Here is a 16,861-nt window from a genome sequence, read left to right on the forward strand (position 1 = left end):
ACTGATGTGGATCAGTTGCAATATTCTCATTCTACATTTTAATTTATGGTTTAAAAAATGCAATTTCAAGTCATTTCAAATGAATAACATTTTACAAAGTCAGCTCTAAAAGTGACCAAGAAATTGTCTTTTAAAGCTAAAACTGCTGAATCCAGTTTAAAAATGCAAACATTCTCACATCAGCATCTGTTTGATGCTCAGCTGTATTTGTCAAATCTTTTCTTCAGTTCCATGAAGAAGAAAGTTGCTTTTAATCCAAGCTGTGTTTGTGTTGATTTTGTCTGCTCGTGCCTTCAGTGTGTTGAGAGCAGAGACATCATTTCCATAGAGAGGAGGCTTTGCATCATCAGCTGATCTGAGAAGGTTTATAGTGGTGTTAGTTCAACACTGCAGGACTCAGATCTGTCAGTCAACACAGCAGAAAGCACAAGCAGCATGACTCTCATCACCATCCTCATCTGGACGCTGACCTGCTGCTCTTTTACAGGTTTGTTCCCTCACAACCTCAAAGATGTCCTTGTGTCTTTTCTCTCCTCTCTTTCTGCTGATAAATGATGTGGTTTTTGTCTGCAGGATGCAGCGGTCAGGTGACTGTGACTCAGCCTGCAGTGATCACATCTACTCCAGGATCCACTGTCGCTCTCACCTGTAAAACAAACCCTGCTGTTTACAGCGATTGTTATAATGGACAATCAAATAGTGATTGTATGTTCTGGTTTCAACAGAAACCTGGACAGCCTCCACAGCTGCTAGTAAGACATGTCAGAATAAATCATTCAGGAACAGCAGCTCGGTTTAGTGGCAGTGGCAGCAGCACCGACTTCACTTTGACCATCAGTGGAGTTCAGACTCAAGATGAAGCAGTTTATTACTGTCAGAGTTATCACAGTGGAGGAGTGTGGACACAGTGATTTAGAGCCGTACAAAAACCTCCCTCAGTCAGAGAGCAGAGACACTGAGATGTTCCAGCAGCTGCTGAAGAGGAAGAGACTCTGACACAGACCAGTGAACACACAACTGACAGAAACATCACTGACAACTACTTTAATCACACAAACTGGCTCAAACACTGTTTGATCGGATTATCAAAAGAATCCTGACAAGTTTATTTGTGCAGCCAAATTCATAAACAATCATATTCCAAGTGTGAAGATTCCATCACAATAATTAACCTGCTAAAAATGACAACATGAACAAGTTTCTCTGTGTCTTCTCCAGGCAGAGAACCCTTAAATCTACCAGTGTTCTTTAGGTGGTAACAGGCTGAGAGAGAAGCTGCATCAAGTCAAGGGGAGCTCTGATCTTTGACCTTTCATTCTTGAGGCCAAATACAATCATTTCTGTTCTTCAGCATTGAGCTGGAGAAAGTTTTAATATTAACTCACTAACTGAGGTGTTAAATACACTTACTGGGAGCAACTAAGGGACTGTAGCCACATCATGACTTTAAATATAAAGTTGTGTGTCATCTGCATAAAATCAGTAACAGATGTGATTTCCTATTAGCTGAGCAAGATGCAGCTTGAAGACAGTGAAGCCCGGAAGGATTCCGAGGAATGAATCCCCTGAGTGGTAACCCACATGTGATCTTGTTCACTCTGTTCTAGTGACCAACTGAGACAAAGTGTCCTGTGTTGGAAGTAAGATTTGAACCAATTGAGTACAGAACCAGTACATCCCAGCCACTTTTCCAGCTGTGTCAAATGCAGCACTGAGGTCCAGCAAAACCAGGACAGCAGTTTTAGATGCATCACTCTTGACATCTATGTCGGTCAAGGCTTTAACAGGTGCAGCCTCAGTGCTGTGGTCTGGGGGAAATCCAGACTGAAAATATATTTTAAAAATGTTTTTAAGCATGAATGAGTGGATCAGTTGAAAAACAGCTCTTTCATTGATCTTTCCCAGGAATGGAAGGGTTGTTATGGGCCTGTTGCTGCATCAAAGTCTCTTCTTTTGTCCCTGACTGAGCCTTACTCTGATAATGTGGTTCCTGAATGATGTTAGACAATTGAGGCAGTTCCCATGAACTATAGTGATCCATTGTCCATGTGCAAAGATTGACATTTCAGTTCCAGAGCAACAAGCGAAGGTACCTGAGCCCACTACAAGGGATCAACTCTTCTTTATTCTCTGTTATAGATTTCATGCTGGTCCAATTACAGCATCTAAACTATAAACTGCATGTTGCACTGATCCAAACAACCAGAGTGAGTCAGAGTCAAACATTTCTCATCAACAGCCAGAACCTGCTGATGTAATCATGAGAAATTTGCATGTTTATAGAAGAACAAGATTAATCTCATGAAAAAGTCCAATACACCACACAGGTTCCTTCATGAAGTGTGACATTCATCGGTGCTTCTCCTGATATCCTAGTTTCTTGTGACTGTTGTGGACTCAGTGACAATGAAGATAAAATAGCAAGTTTCTGGCACACGTGACTGATCACATCATGTCATTCTAACAGATGGAACCCACGCTGAGTCAGCATTTTCATAAGGAACACAATGAGAACAAAGCAGATTTGAGCCTAAAACAGCAATAATGAGAAATTTTTGATGACATTAATGCAGTGGAGTCATGAAAGCTCCATGTTTGTGTCTCTGACAGCAGGTCAGAATATAATCTTGTTAATGAGAAATAATTAATGAAAGAAAGTAGAAATTTAACTTAATAAAAGGTTTTATTCAACTCTCAGTGGAAAAAGTGTGATTCCTCCTCATGCGTGTCTGTGTTTCACTAGAACAGGTGAGTTTCTGTCTTCTGCAGAACATTTGCATGTTTTTGCTGCATGTTGCTCCTCAGAGTTTAAAGTTCTGATGTCACAGAGAGTCTGAACTCTTTTCACGCTCTCACACTGAAAACTTCAGCATCACCATGTTGTCAATAATTCTGACTGTCATCTTTCTGAGTCAGGGTGAGACTTTTCAACATTGTTTGATTTGATCCTCTTCTTCTTTCCAAGGAGGCTGAAATCATTTCATTTTTACATCATAACTGCTCCTCCAGGCTCTTTTCAACTGCTCTTTTTAACATTTGTTGTTTGTCATTTCAGAATCTTCTGCCAACAACTTTCTGACTCAGGCTGATAAATTCAAGTCTGTTAGTGTTGGAGGGTCTGTGACCATCAGCGCCACAGGAAGCTCAAATATTGACAGCTATCTCAGCTGGTACCTTCAGAAACCTGGACAGGCTCCTAAACTTCTGATATATTCTGTATCAAGTCTCAACACAGGAACGCCGTCTCGATTCAGTGGCAGCAGATCTGGTTCTCAGTACACTCTAACCATCACTGGTGTTCAGGCTGAAGATGAAGCAGTTTATTACTGTCTGGGCTACCATGGTAGCGGAGTGTTCACACAGTGATTTAGAGCCGTACAAAAACCTCCCTCAGTGTGACTGAAGTGAAAACAGCAGCTGCAGCTGCAGACGATGAAGAGTCACCAGCAGAACTGGTTCAGTCAACACCAGAGTCACCAAGTACAAACCAGATTCATTTAAACACAAGTCAAACAGTTCAAACCTTAAACTTTAATGTAGAAATAATATATTACAATTTATAACAGACACAAATTATTAGTAATAATTAACCATTAAATCAGTAATTACATTTACTCAAGTGCTGCTTCTATGTGCAGATTTGATGAACTTTGCTTCATTTATTCTGAATATTTATGATACTGTTATTTAACAAATAATGCAGAGAACATCTAATCAGCATCAACTCAAACTCGTTCCATTTTAAATCCGTATCACTCTGGTTTTAGGCCACATCACAGTTTTCTCACCACCACCAGTTAATCATCATCAATATTATAACTATCCTGGATGAGAGAAGTTATTTTACCTCCATATCATGAACCTCTCTCAGGCTTTTGACTCAGTAGATCACTCATTCATCCTTGAAATGTTCAACAACACTGGTTTTGGTTTTTGTCCTCCTCATAATTTGTAAAAATATTATATTTTCAATGCATAACTGCTCATCTCATTTATACGCACATGATACAGTCTCATACTGTATCACAAGCTCCTCTGAAATAACCATAAAATCCTCCTCAAAGCATTTATGCATCTTAAAACTGCGCCGAGCTTGCAATTATTATATTTCCCTGGTGGAGATTCAGATTACAAGAATGAAACAACCTGTCCAGTGTCAGAACCTACGGTGGCTTTCAGCGGACAATTTCGATTTACTTTTTCCAGTCACGTCCAGCCAGGGCACCTGCAGGTCCCATCAGGAGGGATCTTCATCAACATTTAGGAAAAACAGTTTTACTGCTAAGTGACCTAGAATGCTGTGGTGTTCATACACTATCAGAAGCATGTTTTATATGTTTTATTTGATTTCTGATGATGTATAATAGAAATAGACACTGGACCTTTATTGAACAGCCTAGTTTTTAAAAGGTTTCTGTTTCTCATTGTTTTTTGTTGCATTATTTGCAACATGTATTATCTGTTTTTCCTCTCACATTTTGTTTTTTTCCTTTAATTTGCATTTTTACAGTGAGAATCGTCTGATTTTTGTCTGGAGAACTGGAGACATTTCCCTGTTGCGTTTGTGTCTTCTGACTGGGGTTTTTCCAGCTGGTTTTGGACTGTGCTGCGGTCCAGTATTGAGCAGTGGAAACGGCCACATCGGTGTCTTGGTTCCTGCAACCAAATGTCCTGTTTCCTGACCTGAGTCACACCTCTGCCCTCTGCCCTTGAGCACGCCACACCTGAAGCCACACCTCTGCCACCACAATGTTTCCTTCCCAGATGGAACACAGTCTTTCACTGCTGCTGTGTTGATGCCATCAGAACAGGGACACGGTGCCAGATGGTCTGCTGAATGTGTTCATGGCCCTAAACACGCGTATAAGCCTGAAAATAATGTAAATTATTCTGATTAAACCTGGATCTGAAGAGCTTTTGTCGAGATCACTGAATTACTGGGGAGTCTGGGGAGCTTCTGGGACAGTTTAAGTCATTCACAGAAACAATAACACCAAACTGCTGAAGAATCCACCTCCCATGTAAAGATAAACAGGCAGTGCAGTCTCAGTCTGGGAACACAAGAGGGAAGCATCTTTACGTGGTAGAAGCACCTCAAACCTCAGGCAGCCACAACAGTTCACAAGGAGACTGGAAATAGAGGCGGAAACATTCAGGAAATGAGAGAGCAGGCAGATGTTCTGCAGAAGAATGCAGTGCAGACGTGAGGTTCTGGAGGAGCAGATCTATTAAGAGAAGAGAATCTGATTTTCATGGACCAAGAAAACCACAATACTAATTACTAATAATGACACATTTCTTTTTTATTATTAATACAGATGTAGATGTTCTTATACAGTTTGTGAGGTAAATAATTAAAGATTCTGATGACATTTACAGATTTCTGTCAGATATTTAACTGTTCAGGTTTTATATTTAATCAGATGAAAATATTTAAGAATTTAATGGTACAATTTAATTGGAAATGGAGAAAAAAAAGAAAAATTAGTAAAATGTAAAGTGTCTCCTCCTCATGCGTGTCTGTGTTTCACTAGAACAGGTGAGTTTCTGTCTTCTGCAGAACATTTGCATGTTTTTCTGCATGGTTGCTCCTCAGAGTTTAAAGTTCTGATGTCACAGAGAGTCTGAACTCTTTTCACGCTCTCACACTGAAAACTTCAGCATCACCATGTTGTCAATAATTCTGACTGTATCTTTCTGAGTCAGGGTGAGACTTTTCAACATTGTTTGATTTAATCCTCTTCTTCTTTCCAAGGAGGCTGAAATCATTTCATTTTTACATCATAACTGCTCCTCCAGGCTCTTTTCAACTGCTCTTTTTTAACATTTGTTGTTTGTCATTTCAGAATCTTCTGCCAACAACTTTCTGACTCAGGCTGATAAATTCAAGTCTGTTAGTGTTGGAGGGTCTGTGAGCATCAGCGCCACAGGAAGCTCAAATATTGGCAGCAGTCTTCACTGGTACCTTCAGAAACCTGGACAGGCTCCTAAACTTCTGATATATGCTGTATCAAGTCTCAACACAGGAACGCCGTCTCGATTCAGTGGCAGCAGATCTGGTTCTCAGTACACTCTAACCATCACTGGTGTTCAGGCTGAAGATGCTGGAGATTATTACTGTCTGGGCTACCATGGTAGCGAGTGTTCACACAGTGATTTAGAGCCGTACAAAACCTCCCTCAGTGTGACTGAAGTGAAAACAGCAGCTGCAGCTGCAGACGATGAAGAGTCACCAGCAGAACTGGTTCAGTCAACACCAGAGTCACCAAGTACAAACCAGATTCATTTAACACACAGTCAAATCAGTTTAAAAGCTTTAAAATAACCATGAAAAATACACAATATTCAGTTTAACCATTAATAGATGAATGATATTTACAAGTTACAACTGATACAAAATCATTAGTAATAATTAACCATTAAATCAGTAATTACATTTACTCAAGTGCTGCTTCTATGTGTAGATTTGATGAACTTTGCTTCATTTATTCTGAATATTTATGATATTGTTATTTAACAAATAATGCAGAGACATCTAATCAGCATCAACTGAAACTCCTTCCATTTAAATCCGTATCACTCTGGTTTTAGGCCACATCACAGTTTTTCTCAACCACCAGTTTGATCATTAATAATATTCTAACTATCCTGGATGAGAGAAGTTATTTTACCTCCATATTCATGAACCTCTCTCAGGCTTTTGACTCAGTAGATCACTCAGTCATCCTTGAAATGTTCAACAACACTGGTTTCTCTCTCACCCACATTAAACTGGAATGCAGACACAGACAAACCGGATGATTTACGGTTTTATTTCCCACAAAACAGTAACAATAAGGTGAAGCTGCTGCTGACTGGAACTGGAGACAGACAAAACATGGGCAAGTGAGGGAAAGCTGGCAAACAAAAGCTCATACTTCAAATGTTTTCACAGAAATGGAGCCAAGTGGGCCCTACAATGATCGGGGGATGAGTGGAGAAAGGAGGCGGTCTTTAAAGGTGCAGATCTAATCCACCGATAAGAGCAGCAGGTGAGGAAGAAGGTGCTTCGGCCAAAAGTAGATCCCCCTGGGAACAGGGCAAGAACAAAACAACACATGCAGGTCAACGACAACCAAATAAACTGAATCATGGTAACCCATCACTAGGGAGGTGCCTCAAGGCTCAATTTAGGCCGTCCTCTTCACTGTTTGTATAAGATTTTCTTTTTATCGCAATCTCGCCTAAAAACAGCCATAAAATGTCTTCAAGCTTCTTTTAGCGTTCTACAGACAGCATTTTTTCCCATCTTAAATCCACCTGCATGCATAAAAAACACTAAATAGATGTTTTTCTCACGTGCTAGCAGAACATGCTCTCCTCACATTTCCACTATGGTATGATAATTTCCATGGCTACCTCCACTTCCTGTCTTGAACCACCCAGATGCTTTCACACTTGCCCTTAGATTTATCACTGGAGCCCCTCTTCCACACGTCACTGTCCTGTATCTGTCTCGGCAGGGTGGACCTCCCCAGCTCAAAGATGTGACTTCCACCTGGATTTATTCATTTATGCGGCCCTCACTGGCAAACCTCCAAACTACATCTCTCCATTAATTGTTCAGTCCACTAGCACTTTTAGTGCCCACTGAATGAACTGGCTGCAACAGAAAATTCCCAAAATCCGAGCTGAGCAGGGGAGTTCTGCTGTCTCTGGTTATGCCCCCGTACATCAGGTAACTCTCAAGCTCAACTCAGGTGTTCACTTCAGTCACTGTGAATCATGACTCACTAATTTCCTGTCCTCTATCTGTGCTTGGTCTTTACTGCTCTTTCTGGTTCTGTATTTTATTGTGTACAAAAGTGTTTGCTTATTTTATCTGATTTTATTTGCAATGTTTGTTTTGTACTTTGTCAATGCTGGTCGGAACTGTAAATGAGGCTAACCTCAGTCCACTCACAAGTTACAACAAAGTTGATGAAGGAACGAATGAATGAAGCCCAAAAACACATTCATGTTCATATTAGTGGATATGATCAATATACAAGCTGAAATCATCTCTTCTGAGTGTCTTAATTGATATTTAAAGTGTGATATGATTGTCTGAGTTTTTTTCATTTTCACCTGATAAAGAAACAGAAAAACTAAAGACAACTGTGGAGTAATGATGGTTGATGATCAGATTTCCACATCAATAATCACAACAAACACAGAGATGTTGGCTAAATGATTGAAATGTTTATTTTGTGACATTAAATTCACATCTGAGGACAGAAAATGAGTGAGGTGAGTTAGAGAAATGTCCAGATGAAAGCAGAGTCACGCTCATGCAGGAATATGTGAGCAGAAAAGATGTGTCGCTCCATCAAGATGTTGAGGACAGAAGCAGCACGGTTTCCAGACAGGAAGTGTTGCTGAACCTCTAGACTGAGCAGCTGTGAGGGTCCAGGGTTTGAGTGACAGAGCTCTGTCCACCCAGACTGGCCTCACAGGTCACTGAGTCCACCTTCTTCCACTGGTCTGCAGGGAGGTTCAGGGTGCTGCTCCAGCTGAAGCGGCCGTCACTCCCCAGGACCTCCAGGCTGTGTGAGGCCGATGTGGTGCTGCTGCCGCCCCCCACCTTCCAGCTCAGCTTCCACAGTGAGGGGGAGCCCCCGCTGGCCACACACACCAGTGTGGCACTGCCCTGCTGCAGCTCCTCTGGGGAGGGGGGGAGGACGGTCAGGGTGGGACGCACCACACCCGCTGGGGGAGAGACCAGAAAGACGTGAAGGCTTGGACACCATCAAATCTGACTGAGCCGTTAGCTGGTGATGACTGAGGACATTTTGACATGTTTGGACAATGTTGGACAGCGTGACGATTTTCTTCTCTTTAACTTCTTTATATACAGTCGAGAGTTTAATGTGACACAGGTGAAACACTGGTGAGAACACACTTCACATCTGTGGCATCTGTCTGTTTCACTTCCTTTTCACCACAGAGAAAATAAATGAAGCGTCCACGCAAAGAAAAGTTGCATTTACGGATAAAATCTAATAAAATCAGTTTTTACATTGTTAAACAGTCGGAATGTTGAAAATGACCAAACAATAATGAGATTAAACTACTCAAGGAAGGTTTTGAGCAATGAAAGTTGAGTCTAATTAACTACAAATGTTACATGTCCACAGAGAATTTAAAACAATTAACATTAAAATTGAGAAGCCAGTTATTTATTTTCAGTTTATAAAGAAACAATTTAATATAATCTTTCATTAATGATGATGTTTATAAAGTTGTGACTCAGATTGTATTAAATAATAACAATTAAAAAGAGACAAATGCTAAGGTCTCCTTCAAAATTGCTAAAAGTGTAAAAGTGAAAAAGATTCAAATAAAAATCTGTTACTTACAGTCAACGATGAGTTTGGTTCCTCCACCAAACGTCCACCACAGTGATACAAACTCATCAAGTGGTCGTACAAAAACCTCCTGCACTGTCAACAAGCAGCTACCCACTGAAAATTCACATCTTTTTCTCTCAAAAATGGATTATTACCAGCTGATTTAATGCACCCACATTTTCAATAGATTCAAACTGAAATTTCTCTTTGAATTTGAATGATTTGATCACTTTTACACATCAGTCTCTTTACATGATCAAAACTGATGTGGATCAGTTACAATATTCTCATTCTACATTTTAATTTATGCTTTAAGAAAATGCAATTTCAAGTTATTTCAAATGAATAACATTTTACAAAGTCAGCTCCAAAAGTTGCCAAGAAATTGTCTTTTTAATGCTAAAACTGCTGAATCCAGTTTAAAAATGCAAACATTCTCACATCAGCATCTGTTGTTGATGCTCAGCTGTATTTGTCAAATCTTTTCTTCAGTTCCATGAAGAAGAAAGTTGCTTTTAATCCAAGCTGTGTTTGTGTTGATTTTGTCTGCTCGTGCCTTCAGTGTGTTGAGAGCAGAGACATCATTTCCATAGAGAGGAGGCTTTGCATCATCAGCTGATCTGAGAAGGTTTATAGTGGTGTTAGTTCAACACTGCAGGACTCAGATCGTCAGTCAACAGCAGAAGCACAAGCAGCATGACTCTCATCACCATCCTCATCTGGACGCTGACCTGCTGCTCTTTTACAGGTTTGTTCCCTCACAACCTCAAAGATGTCCTTGTGTCTTTCTCTCCTCTCTTTCTGCTGATAAATGATGTGTTTTTGTCTGCAGGATGCAGCGGTCAGGTGACTGTGACTCAGCCTGCAGTGATCACATCTACTCCAGGATCCACTGTCGCTCTCACCTGTAAAACAAACCCTGCTGTTTACAGCAGCTGTTATAATGGACAATCAAATAGTGATTGTATGTCCTGGTATCAACAGAAACCTGGACAGCCTCCACAGCTGCTAGTAAGACACATAATAAATCATTCAGGAACAGCAGCTCGGTTTAGTGGCAGTGGCAGCAGCACCGACTTCACTTTGACCATCAGTGGAGTTCAGACTCAAGATGAAGCAGTTTATTACTGTCAGAGTTATCACAGTGGAGGAGTGTGGACACAGTGATTAGAGTGGAACAAAAACCTCCCTCAGTCAGAGAGCAGAGACACTGAGATGTTCCAGCAGCTGCTGAAGAGGAAGAGACTCTGACACAGACCAGTGAACACACAACTGACAGAAACATCACTGACAACTACTTTAATCGCACAAACTGGCTCAAACACTGTTTGATCGGATTATCAAAAATCCTGACAAGTTAATATGTGCAGCCAAATTCATAAACAATCATATTCCAAGTGTGAAGATTCCATCACAACAATCTAACCTGCTGAAAATGACACATGAGCAAGTTTCTCTGTGTCTTCTCCAGGCAGAGAACCCTTAAATCTACCAGTGTTCTTTAGGTGGTAACAGGCTGAGATAGAAGCTGCATCAAGTCAAGGGGAGCTCTGATCTTTGACCTTTCATTCTTGAGGCCAATACAATCATTTCTGTTCTTCAGCATTGAGCTGGAGAAAGTTTTTAACACTAACTCACTAACTGAGGTGTTTAAATACACTTACTGGGAGCAACTAAGGGACTGTAGGAACTTAATGAATTTAAATATAAAGTTGTGTGTCATCTGCATGAAAACAGTAACAAATGTGATTTCCTATTAGCTGAGCAAGATGCAGCTTGAAGACAGTGAAGAGGCCCGAGAATGGATCCCTGAGGAACCCCACATGTGATCTTTGTTCACTCTGACTTCTAGTGACCAACTGAGACAAAGTGTCCCTGTGTTGGAAGTAAGATTTGAACCAATTGAGTCGAGAACCAGTACATCCCAGCCACTTTTTCCAGCTGTGTCAAATGCAGCACTGAGGTCCAGCAAAACCAGGACAGCAGTTTTAGACTCATCACTCTTGACATTTATGTCGGTCAAGGCTTTAACAGGTGCAGCCTCAGTGCTGTGGTCTGGGGGAAATCCAGACTGAAAATATATTTCAAAATGTTTTTAAGCATGAAGGAGTGGATCAGTTGAAAAACAGCTCTTTCATTGATCTTTCCCAGGAATGGAAGGGTTGTTATGGGCCTGTTGCTGCATCAAAGTCCCTTATTTTGTCCCTGACTGAGCCTTAGTCTGATAATGTGGTTCCTGAAACGATGTTAGACAATTGGAGGCAGTTCCCATGAACTATAGTGATCCATTGTCCATGTGCAAAGACATTGACATTTCAGTTGAACAGGGACAAGCGAAGATACTTGAGTCCACTACAAGGGATCAACTCTTCTTTATTCTCTGTTATAGATTTCATTCTGGTCCAATTACAGCATCTAAACTATAAACTGCATGTTGCACTGATCCAAAACAACCAGAGTGAGTCGGAGTCAAACATTTCTCATCAACATCCAGAACCTGCTGATGTAATTATGAGAAATTTGCATGTTGATAGAAGAACAAGATTAATCTCGTGAAAAAGTCCAAATACACCACCCAGGTTCCTTCATGAAGGGTGACATTCATTGGTGCTTCTCCTGATATCCTTGTTTCTTGTGACTGTTGTGGACTCAGTGACAATGAAGATAAAATAGCAAGTTTCTGGCACACGTGACTGATTACGTTATGTCATTCTAACAGATGGAACCCACGCTGAGTCAGCATTTTCATAAGGAACACAATGAGAAACAAAGCAGATTTGAGCCTAAAACAGCAATAATGAGAAATTTTCGATGACATTAATGCAGTGGAGTCAAAGCTCCATGTTTGTGTCTCTGACAGCAGGTCAGAATATAAACTTGTTAATGAGAAATAATTAATGAAAGAAAGGAGAAAATTAACAGAATAAAAGCTTTTATTCAACTCTCAGTGGAAAAAGTGTGACTCCTCCTCATGTGTGTCTGTGTTTCACTAGAACAGGTGAGTTTCTGTCTTCTGCAGAACATTTGCATGTTTTTCTGCATGGTTGCTCCTCAGAGTTTAAAGTTCTGATGTCACAGAGAGTCTGAACTCTTTTCACACTCTCACACTGAAAACTTCAGCATCACCATGTTGTCAATAATTCTGACTGTCATCTTTCTGAGTCAGGGTGAGACTTTTCAACATTGTTTGATTTAATCCTCTTCTTCATTTCAGAATCTTCTGCCAACAACTTTCTGACTCAGGCTGATAAATTCAAGTCTGTTAGTGTTGGAGGGTCTGTGACCATCAGCGCCACAGGAAGCTCAAATATTGGCAGCTATCTCAGCTGGTACCTTCAGAAACCTGGACAGGCTCCTAAACTTCTGATATATTCTGTATCAAGTCTCTACACAGGAACGCCGTCTCGATTCAGTGGCAGCAGATCTGGTTCTCAGTACACTCTAACCATCACTGGTGTTCAGGTTGAAGATGAAGCAGATTATTACTGTCTGGGCTACCTTGGTGCGGAGTGTTGACACAGTGATTTAGAGCCGTACAAAAACCTCCCTCAGTGTGACTGAAGTGAAAACAGCAGCTGCAGCTGCAGACGATGAAGAGTCACCAGCAGAACTGGTTCAGTCAACACCAGAGTCACCAAGTACAAACCAGATTCATTTAAACACAAGTCAAATCAGTTTAAAAGCTTAAACCTTTAATGTAGAAATAATATATTACAATTTATAACAGACACAAAATTATTAGTAATAATTAACCATTAAATCAGTAATTACATTTACTCAAGTGCTGCTTCTATGTGCAGATTTGATGAACTTTGCTTAATTTATTCTGAATATTATGATACTGTTATTTAACAAATAATGCAGAGAACATCTAATCAGCATCAACTCAAACTCGTTCCATTTTAAATCCGTATCACTCTGGTTTTAGGCCACATCACAGTTTTCTCACCACCACCAGTTTAATCATCATCAATATTTTACTATCCTGGATGAGAGAAGTTATTTTACCTCCATATTCATGAACCTCTCTCAGGCTTTTGACTCAGTAGATCAGTCATTCATCCTTGAAATGTTCAACAACACTGGTCTTGGTTTTTGTCCTCTTCATAATTTGTAAAAATATTATATTTTCAATGCATAACTGCTCATCTCATTTATACGCACATGATACAGTCTCATACTGTATCACAAGAGCCTCTGAAATAACCATAAAATCCTCCTCAAACAGCATTTATGCATCTTAAAAACTGCCCCAAACTTGCAATTATTATTATTTCCCTTGGTGGAGATTCAGATTGCAAGAATGAAACAACCTGTCCAGTGTCAGAACCTACGGTGGCCGTCAGCGGACAAATTCGATTTACTTTTTCCAGTCACGTCCAGCCAGGGCACCTGCAGGTCCCATCAGGAGGGATCTTCATCAACATTTAGGAAAAACAGTTCTGCTGCTAAGTGACCTAGAATGCTGTGGTGTTCATACACTGTCAGAAGCATGTTTTTATGTTTTATTTGATTTCTGATGATGTATAATAGAAAATAGACACTGGACCTTTATTGAACAGTCTATTTTTTAAAAGGTTTCTGTTTCTCAATGTTGTTTTTTGTTGCCTTATTTGCAATGTGTATTATCTGTTTTTCTCTCACACATTTTGTCGGATTTTCCTTTAATTTGCATTTTTACAGTGAGAATTGTCTGATTTTTGTCTGTGGAGAAACTGGAGGCATTTCTCAGTTGCGTTTGTGTCTTCTGACTGGGGTTTTTCCAGCTGGTTTTGGACTGTGCTGCGGTCCAGAATTGAGCAGTGGAAACGGCCACATCGGTGTCTTGGTTCCTGCAACCAAATGTCCTGTTTCCTGACCTGAGTCACACCTCTGCCCTCTGCCCTTGAGCACGCCACACCTGAAGCCACACCTCTGCCACCACGATGTTTCCTTCCCAGATGGAACACAGTCTTTCACTGCTGCTGTGTTTGATGCCATCAGAACAGGGACACGGTGCCAGATGGTCTGCTGAATGTGTTCATGGCCCTAAACACGCGTATAAGCCTGAATAATGTAAATTATTCTGATTAAAGCTGGATCTGAAGAGCTTTTGTCGAGATCACTGAATTACTGGGGAGTCTGGGGAGCTTCTGGGACAGTTTAAGTCATTCACAGAAACAATAACACCAAACTGCTGAAGAATCCACCTCCCATGTCAAGATAAACAGGCAGTGCAGTCTCAGTGTGGGAACACAAGAGGGAAGCATCTTTACGTGGTAGAAGCACCTCAAACCTCAGGCAGCCACAACAGTTCACAAGGAGACTGGAAATACAGGCGGAAACATTCAGGAAATGAGAGAGCAGACAGATGTTCTGCAGAAGAATGCAGTGCAGACGTGAGGTTCTGGAGGAGCAGATCTATTAAGAGAAGAGAATCTGAATTTCAAGCTCCATGTTTGTGTCTCTGACAGCAGGTCAGAATATAAACTTGTTAATGAGAAATAATTAATGAAAGAAAGGAGAAAATTAACAGAATAAAAGTTTTTATTCAACTCTCAGTGGAAAAATGTGACTCCTCCTCATGCGTGACTGTGTTTCACTAGAACAGGTGAGTGTCTGTCTTCTGCAGAACATTTGCATGTTTTTCTGCATGGTTGCTCCTCAGAGTTTAAAGTTCTGATGTCACAGAGAGTCTGAACTCTTTTCACGCTCTCACACTGAAAACTTCAGCATCGCCATGTTGTCAATAATTCTGACTGTCATCTTTCTGAGTCAGGGTGAGACTTTTCAACATTGTTTGATTTCATCCTCTTCTTCTTTCCAAGGAGGCTGAAATCATTTCATTTTTACATCATAACTGCTCCTCCAGGCTCTTTTCAACTGCTCTTTTTAACATTTGTTGTTTGTCATTTCAGAATCTTCTGCCAACAAATTTCTGACTCAGGCTGATAAATTCAAGTCTGTTAGTGTTGGAGGGTCTGTGACCATCAGCGCCACAGGAAGCTCAAATATTGGCAGCACTCTTCACTGGTTCCTTCAGAAACCTGGACAGGCTCCTAAACTTCTGATATATTCTGTATCAAGTCTCTTCACAGGAACGCCGTCTCGATTCAGTGGCAGCAGATCTGGTTCTCAGTACACTCTAACCATCACTGGTGTTCAGGCTGAAGATGAAGCAGATTATTACTGTCTGGGCTACCATGGTGATGGAACATTCACACAGTGATTTAGAGCCGTACAAAAACCTCCCTCAGTGTGACTGAAGTGAAAACAGCAGCTGCAGCTGCAGACGATGAAGAGTCACCAGCAGAACTGGTTCAGTCAACACCAGAGTCACCAAGTACAAACCAGAGTCATTTAAACACAAGTCAAATCAGTTTAAAAGCTTAAACCTTTAATGTAGAAATAATATATTACAATTTATAACAGACACAAAATTATTAGTAATAATTAACCATTAAATCAGTAATTACATTTACTCAAGTGCTGCTTCTTTGTGCAGATTTGATGAACTTTGCTTAATTTATTCTGAATATTTATGATACTGTTAACAAATAATGCAGAGAACATCTAATCAGCATCAACTCAAACTCGTTCCATTTTAAATCCGTATCACTCTGGTTTTAGGCCACATCACAGTTTTCTCAACACCACCAGTTTAATCATCATCAATATTATAACTATCCTGGACGAGAGAAGTTATTTTACCTCCATATTCATGAACCTCTCTCAGGCTTTTCACTCAGTAGATCACTCATTCATCCCTGAAATGTTCAACAACACTGGTTTTGGTTTTTGTCCTCTTCACAATTTGTAAAAATATTATATTTTCAATGCATAACTGCTCATCTCATTTATACGCACATGATACAGTCTCATACTGTATCACAAGCTCCTCTGAAATAACCATAAAATCCTCCTCAAACAGCATTTATGCATCTTAAAAACTGCCCCCAACTTGCAATTATTATTTTTTTCCTTGGTGGAGATTCAGATTACAAGAATGAAACAACCTGTCCAGTGTCAGAACCTACGGTGGCTGTCAGCGGACAAAACTGATTTACTTTTTCCAGTCACGTCCAGCCAGGGCACCTGCAGGTCCCATCAGGAGGGATCTTCATCAACATTTAGGAAAAACAGTTCTGCTGCTAAGTGACCTAGAATGCTGTGGTGTTCATACACTATAAGAAGCATGTTTTTATGTTTTATTTGATTTCTGATAATGTATAATAGAAAATAGACACTGGACCTTTATTGAACAGTCTCGTTTTTAAAATGTTTCTGTTTCAATGTTGTTGTTGTTTGGCATTATTTGCAACGTGTATTATTTGTTTTTTCCTCTCACATTTTGTTGGTTTTTCCTTTAACTTGCATTTTTATAGTAAGAATTGTCTGATTTTTGTCTGTGGAAAAACTGGAGGCATTTCCCCGTTGCGTTTGTGTCTTCTGACTGGGGTTTTTTCCAGCTGGTTTTGGACTGTGCTGCGGTCCAATATTGAGCAGTGGAAACG

The 16,861-nt window shown here is 40.3% G+C and overlaps 5 gene segments (V, D, J or C); 4 read left to right on the forward strand and 1 right to left on the reverse strand.

Moving 5' to 3' along the window:
- The first annotated feature begins 249 nt into the window (after window positions 1–249).
- On the forward strand, window positions 250–7,011 carry LOC130521016 (Ig kappa chain V region 2717-like). The segment is given in 4 exon segments: window positions 250–487; window positions 574–715; window positions 5,953–6,152; window positions 6,935–7,011. Coding segments are annotated over 4 exon segments (471 nt in total).
- Window positions 2,827–3,381, forward strand: LOC130521017 (Ig kappa chain V region 3374-like). The segment is given in 2 exon segments: window positions 2,827–2,917; window positions 3,056–3,381. Coding segments are annotated over 2 exon segments (351 nt in total).
- A 1,189-nt stretch (window positions 7,012–8,200) lies between the features above and the next one.
- LOC130521018 (Ig lambda-3 chain C region-like) lies at window positions 8,201–9,516 on the reverse strand (the record flags this gene model as incomplete). The annotated part of the segment is given in 2 exon segments: window positions 8,201–8,727; window positions 9,378–9,516. Coding segments are annotated over 2 exon segments (462 nt in total), but the record flags the coding sequence as incomplete, so codon positions are not given.
- A 2,957-nt stretch (window positions 9,517–12,473) lies between these two features.
- LOC130521020 (immunoglobulin kappa variable 1-9-like) lies at window positions 12,474–12,884 on the forward strand. The segment is given in 2 exon segments: window positions 12,474–12,535; window positions 12,583–12,884. Coding segments are annotated over 2 exon segments (342 nt in total).
- A 2,183-nt stretch (window positions 12,885–15,067) lies between these two features.
- Window positions 15,068–15,735, forward strand: LOC130521019 (Ig kappa chain V region 3547-like). The segment is given in 2 exon segments: window positions 15,068–15,127; window positions 15,266–15,735. Coding segments are annotated over 2 exon segments (351 nt in total).
- Window positions 15,736–16,861: the final 1,126 nt, after the last annotated feature.

The sequence above is a fragment of the Takifugu flavidus genome, unplaced genomic scaffold (assembly GCF_003711565.1).
Source record: "Takifugu flavidus isolate HTHZ2018 unplaced genomic scaffold, ASM371156v2 ctg644, whole genome shotgun sequence".
Classification (NCBI taxonomy): Eukaryota; Metazoa; Chordata; class Actinopteri; order Tetraodontiformes; family Tetraodontidae; genus Takifugu; species Takifugu flavidus.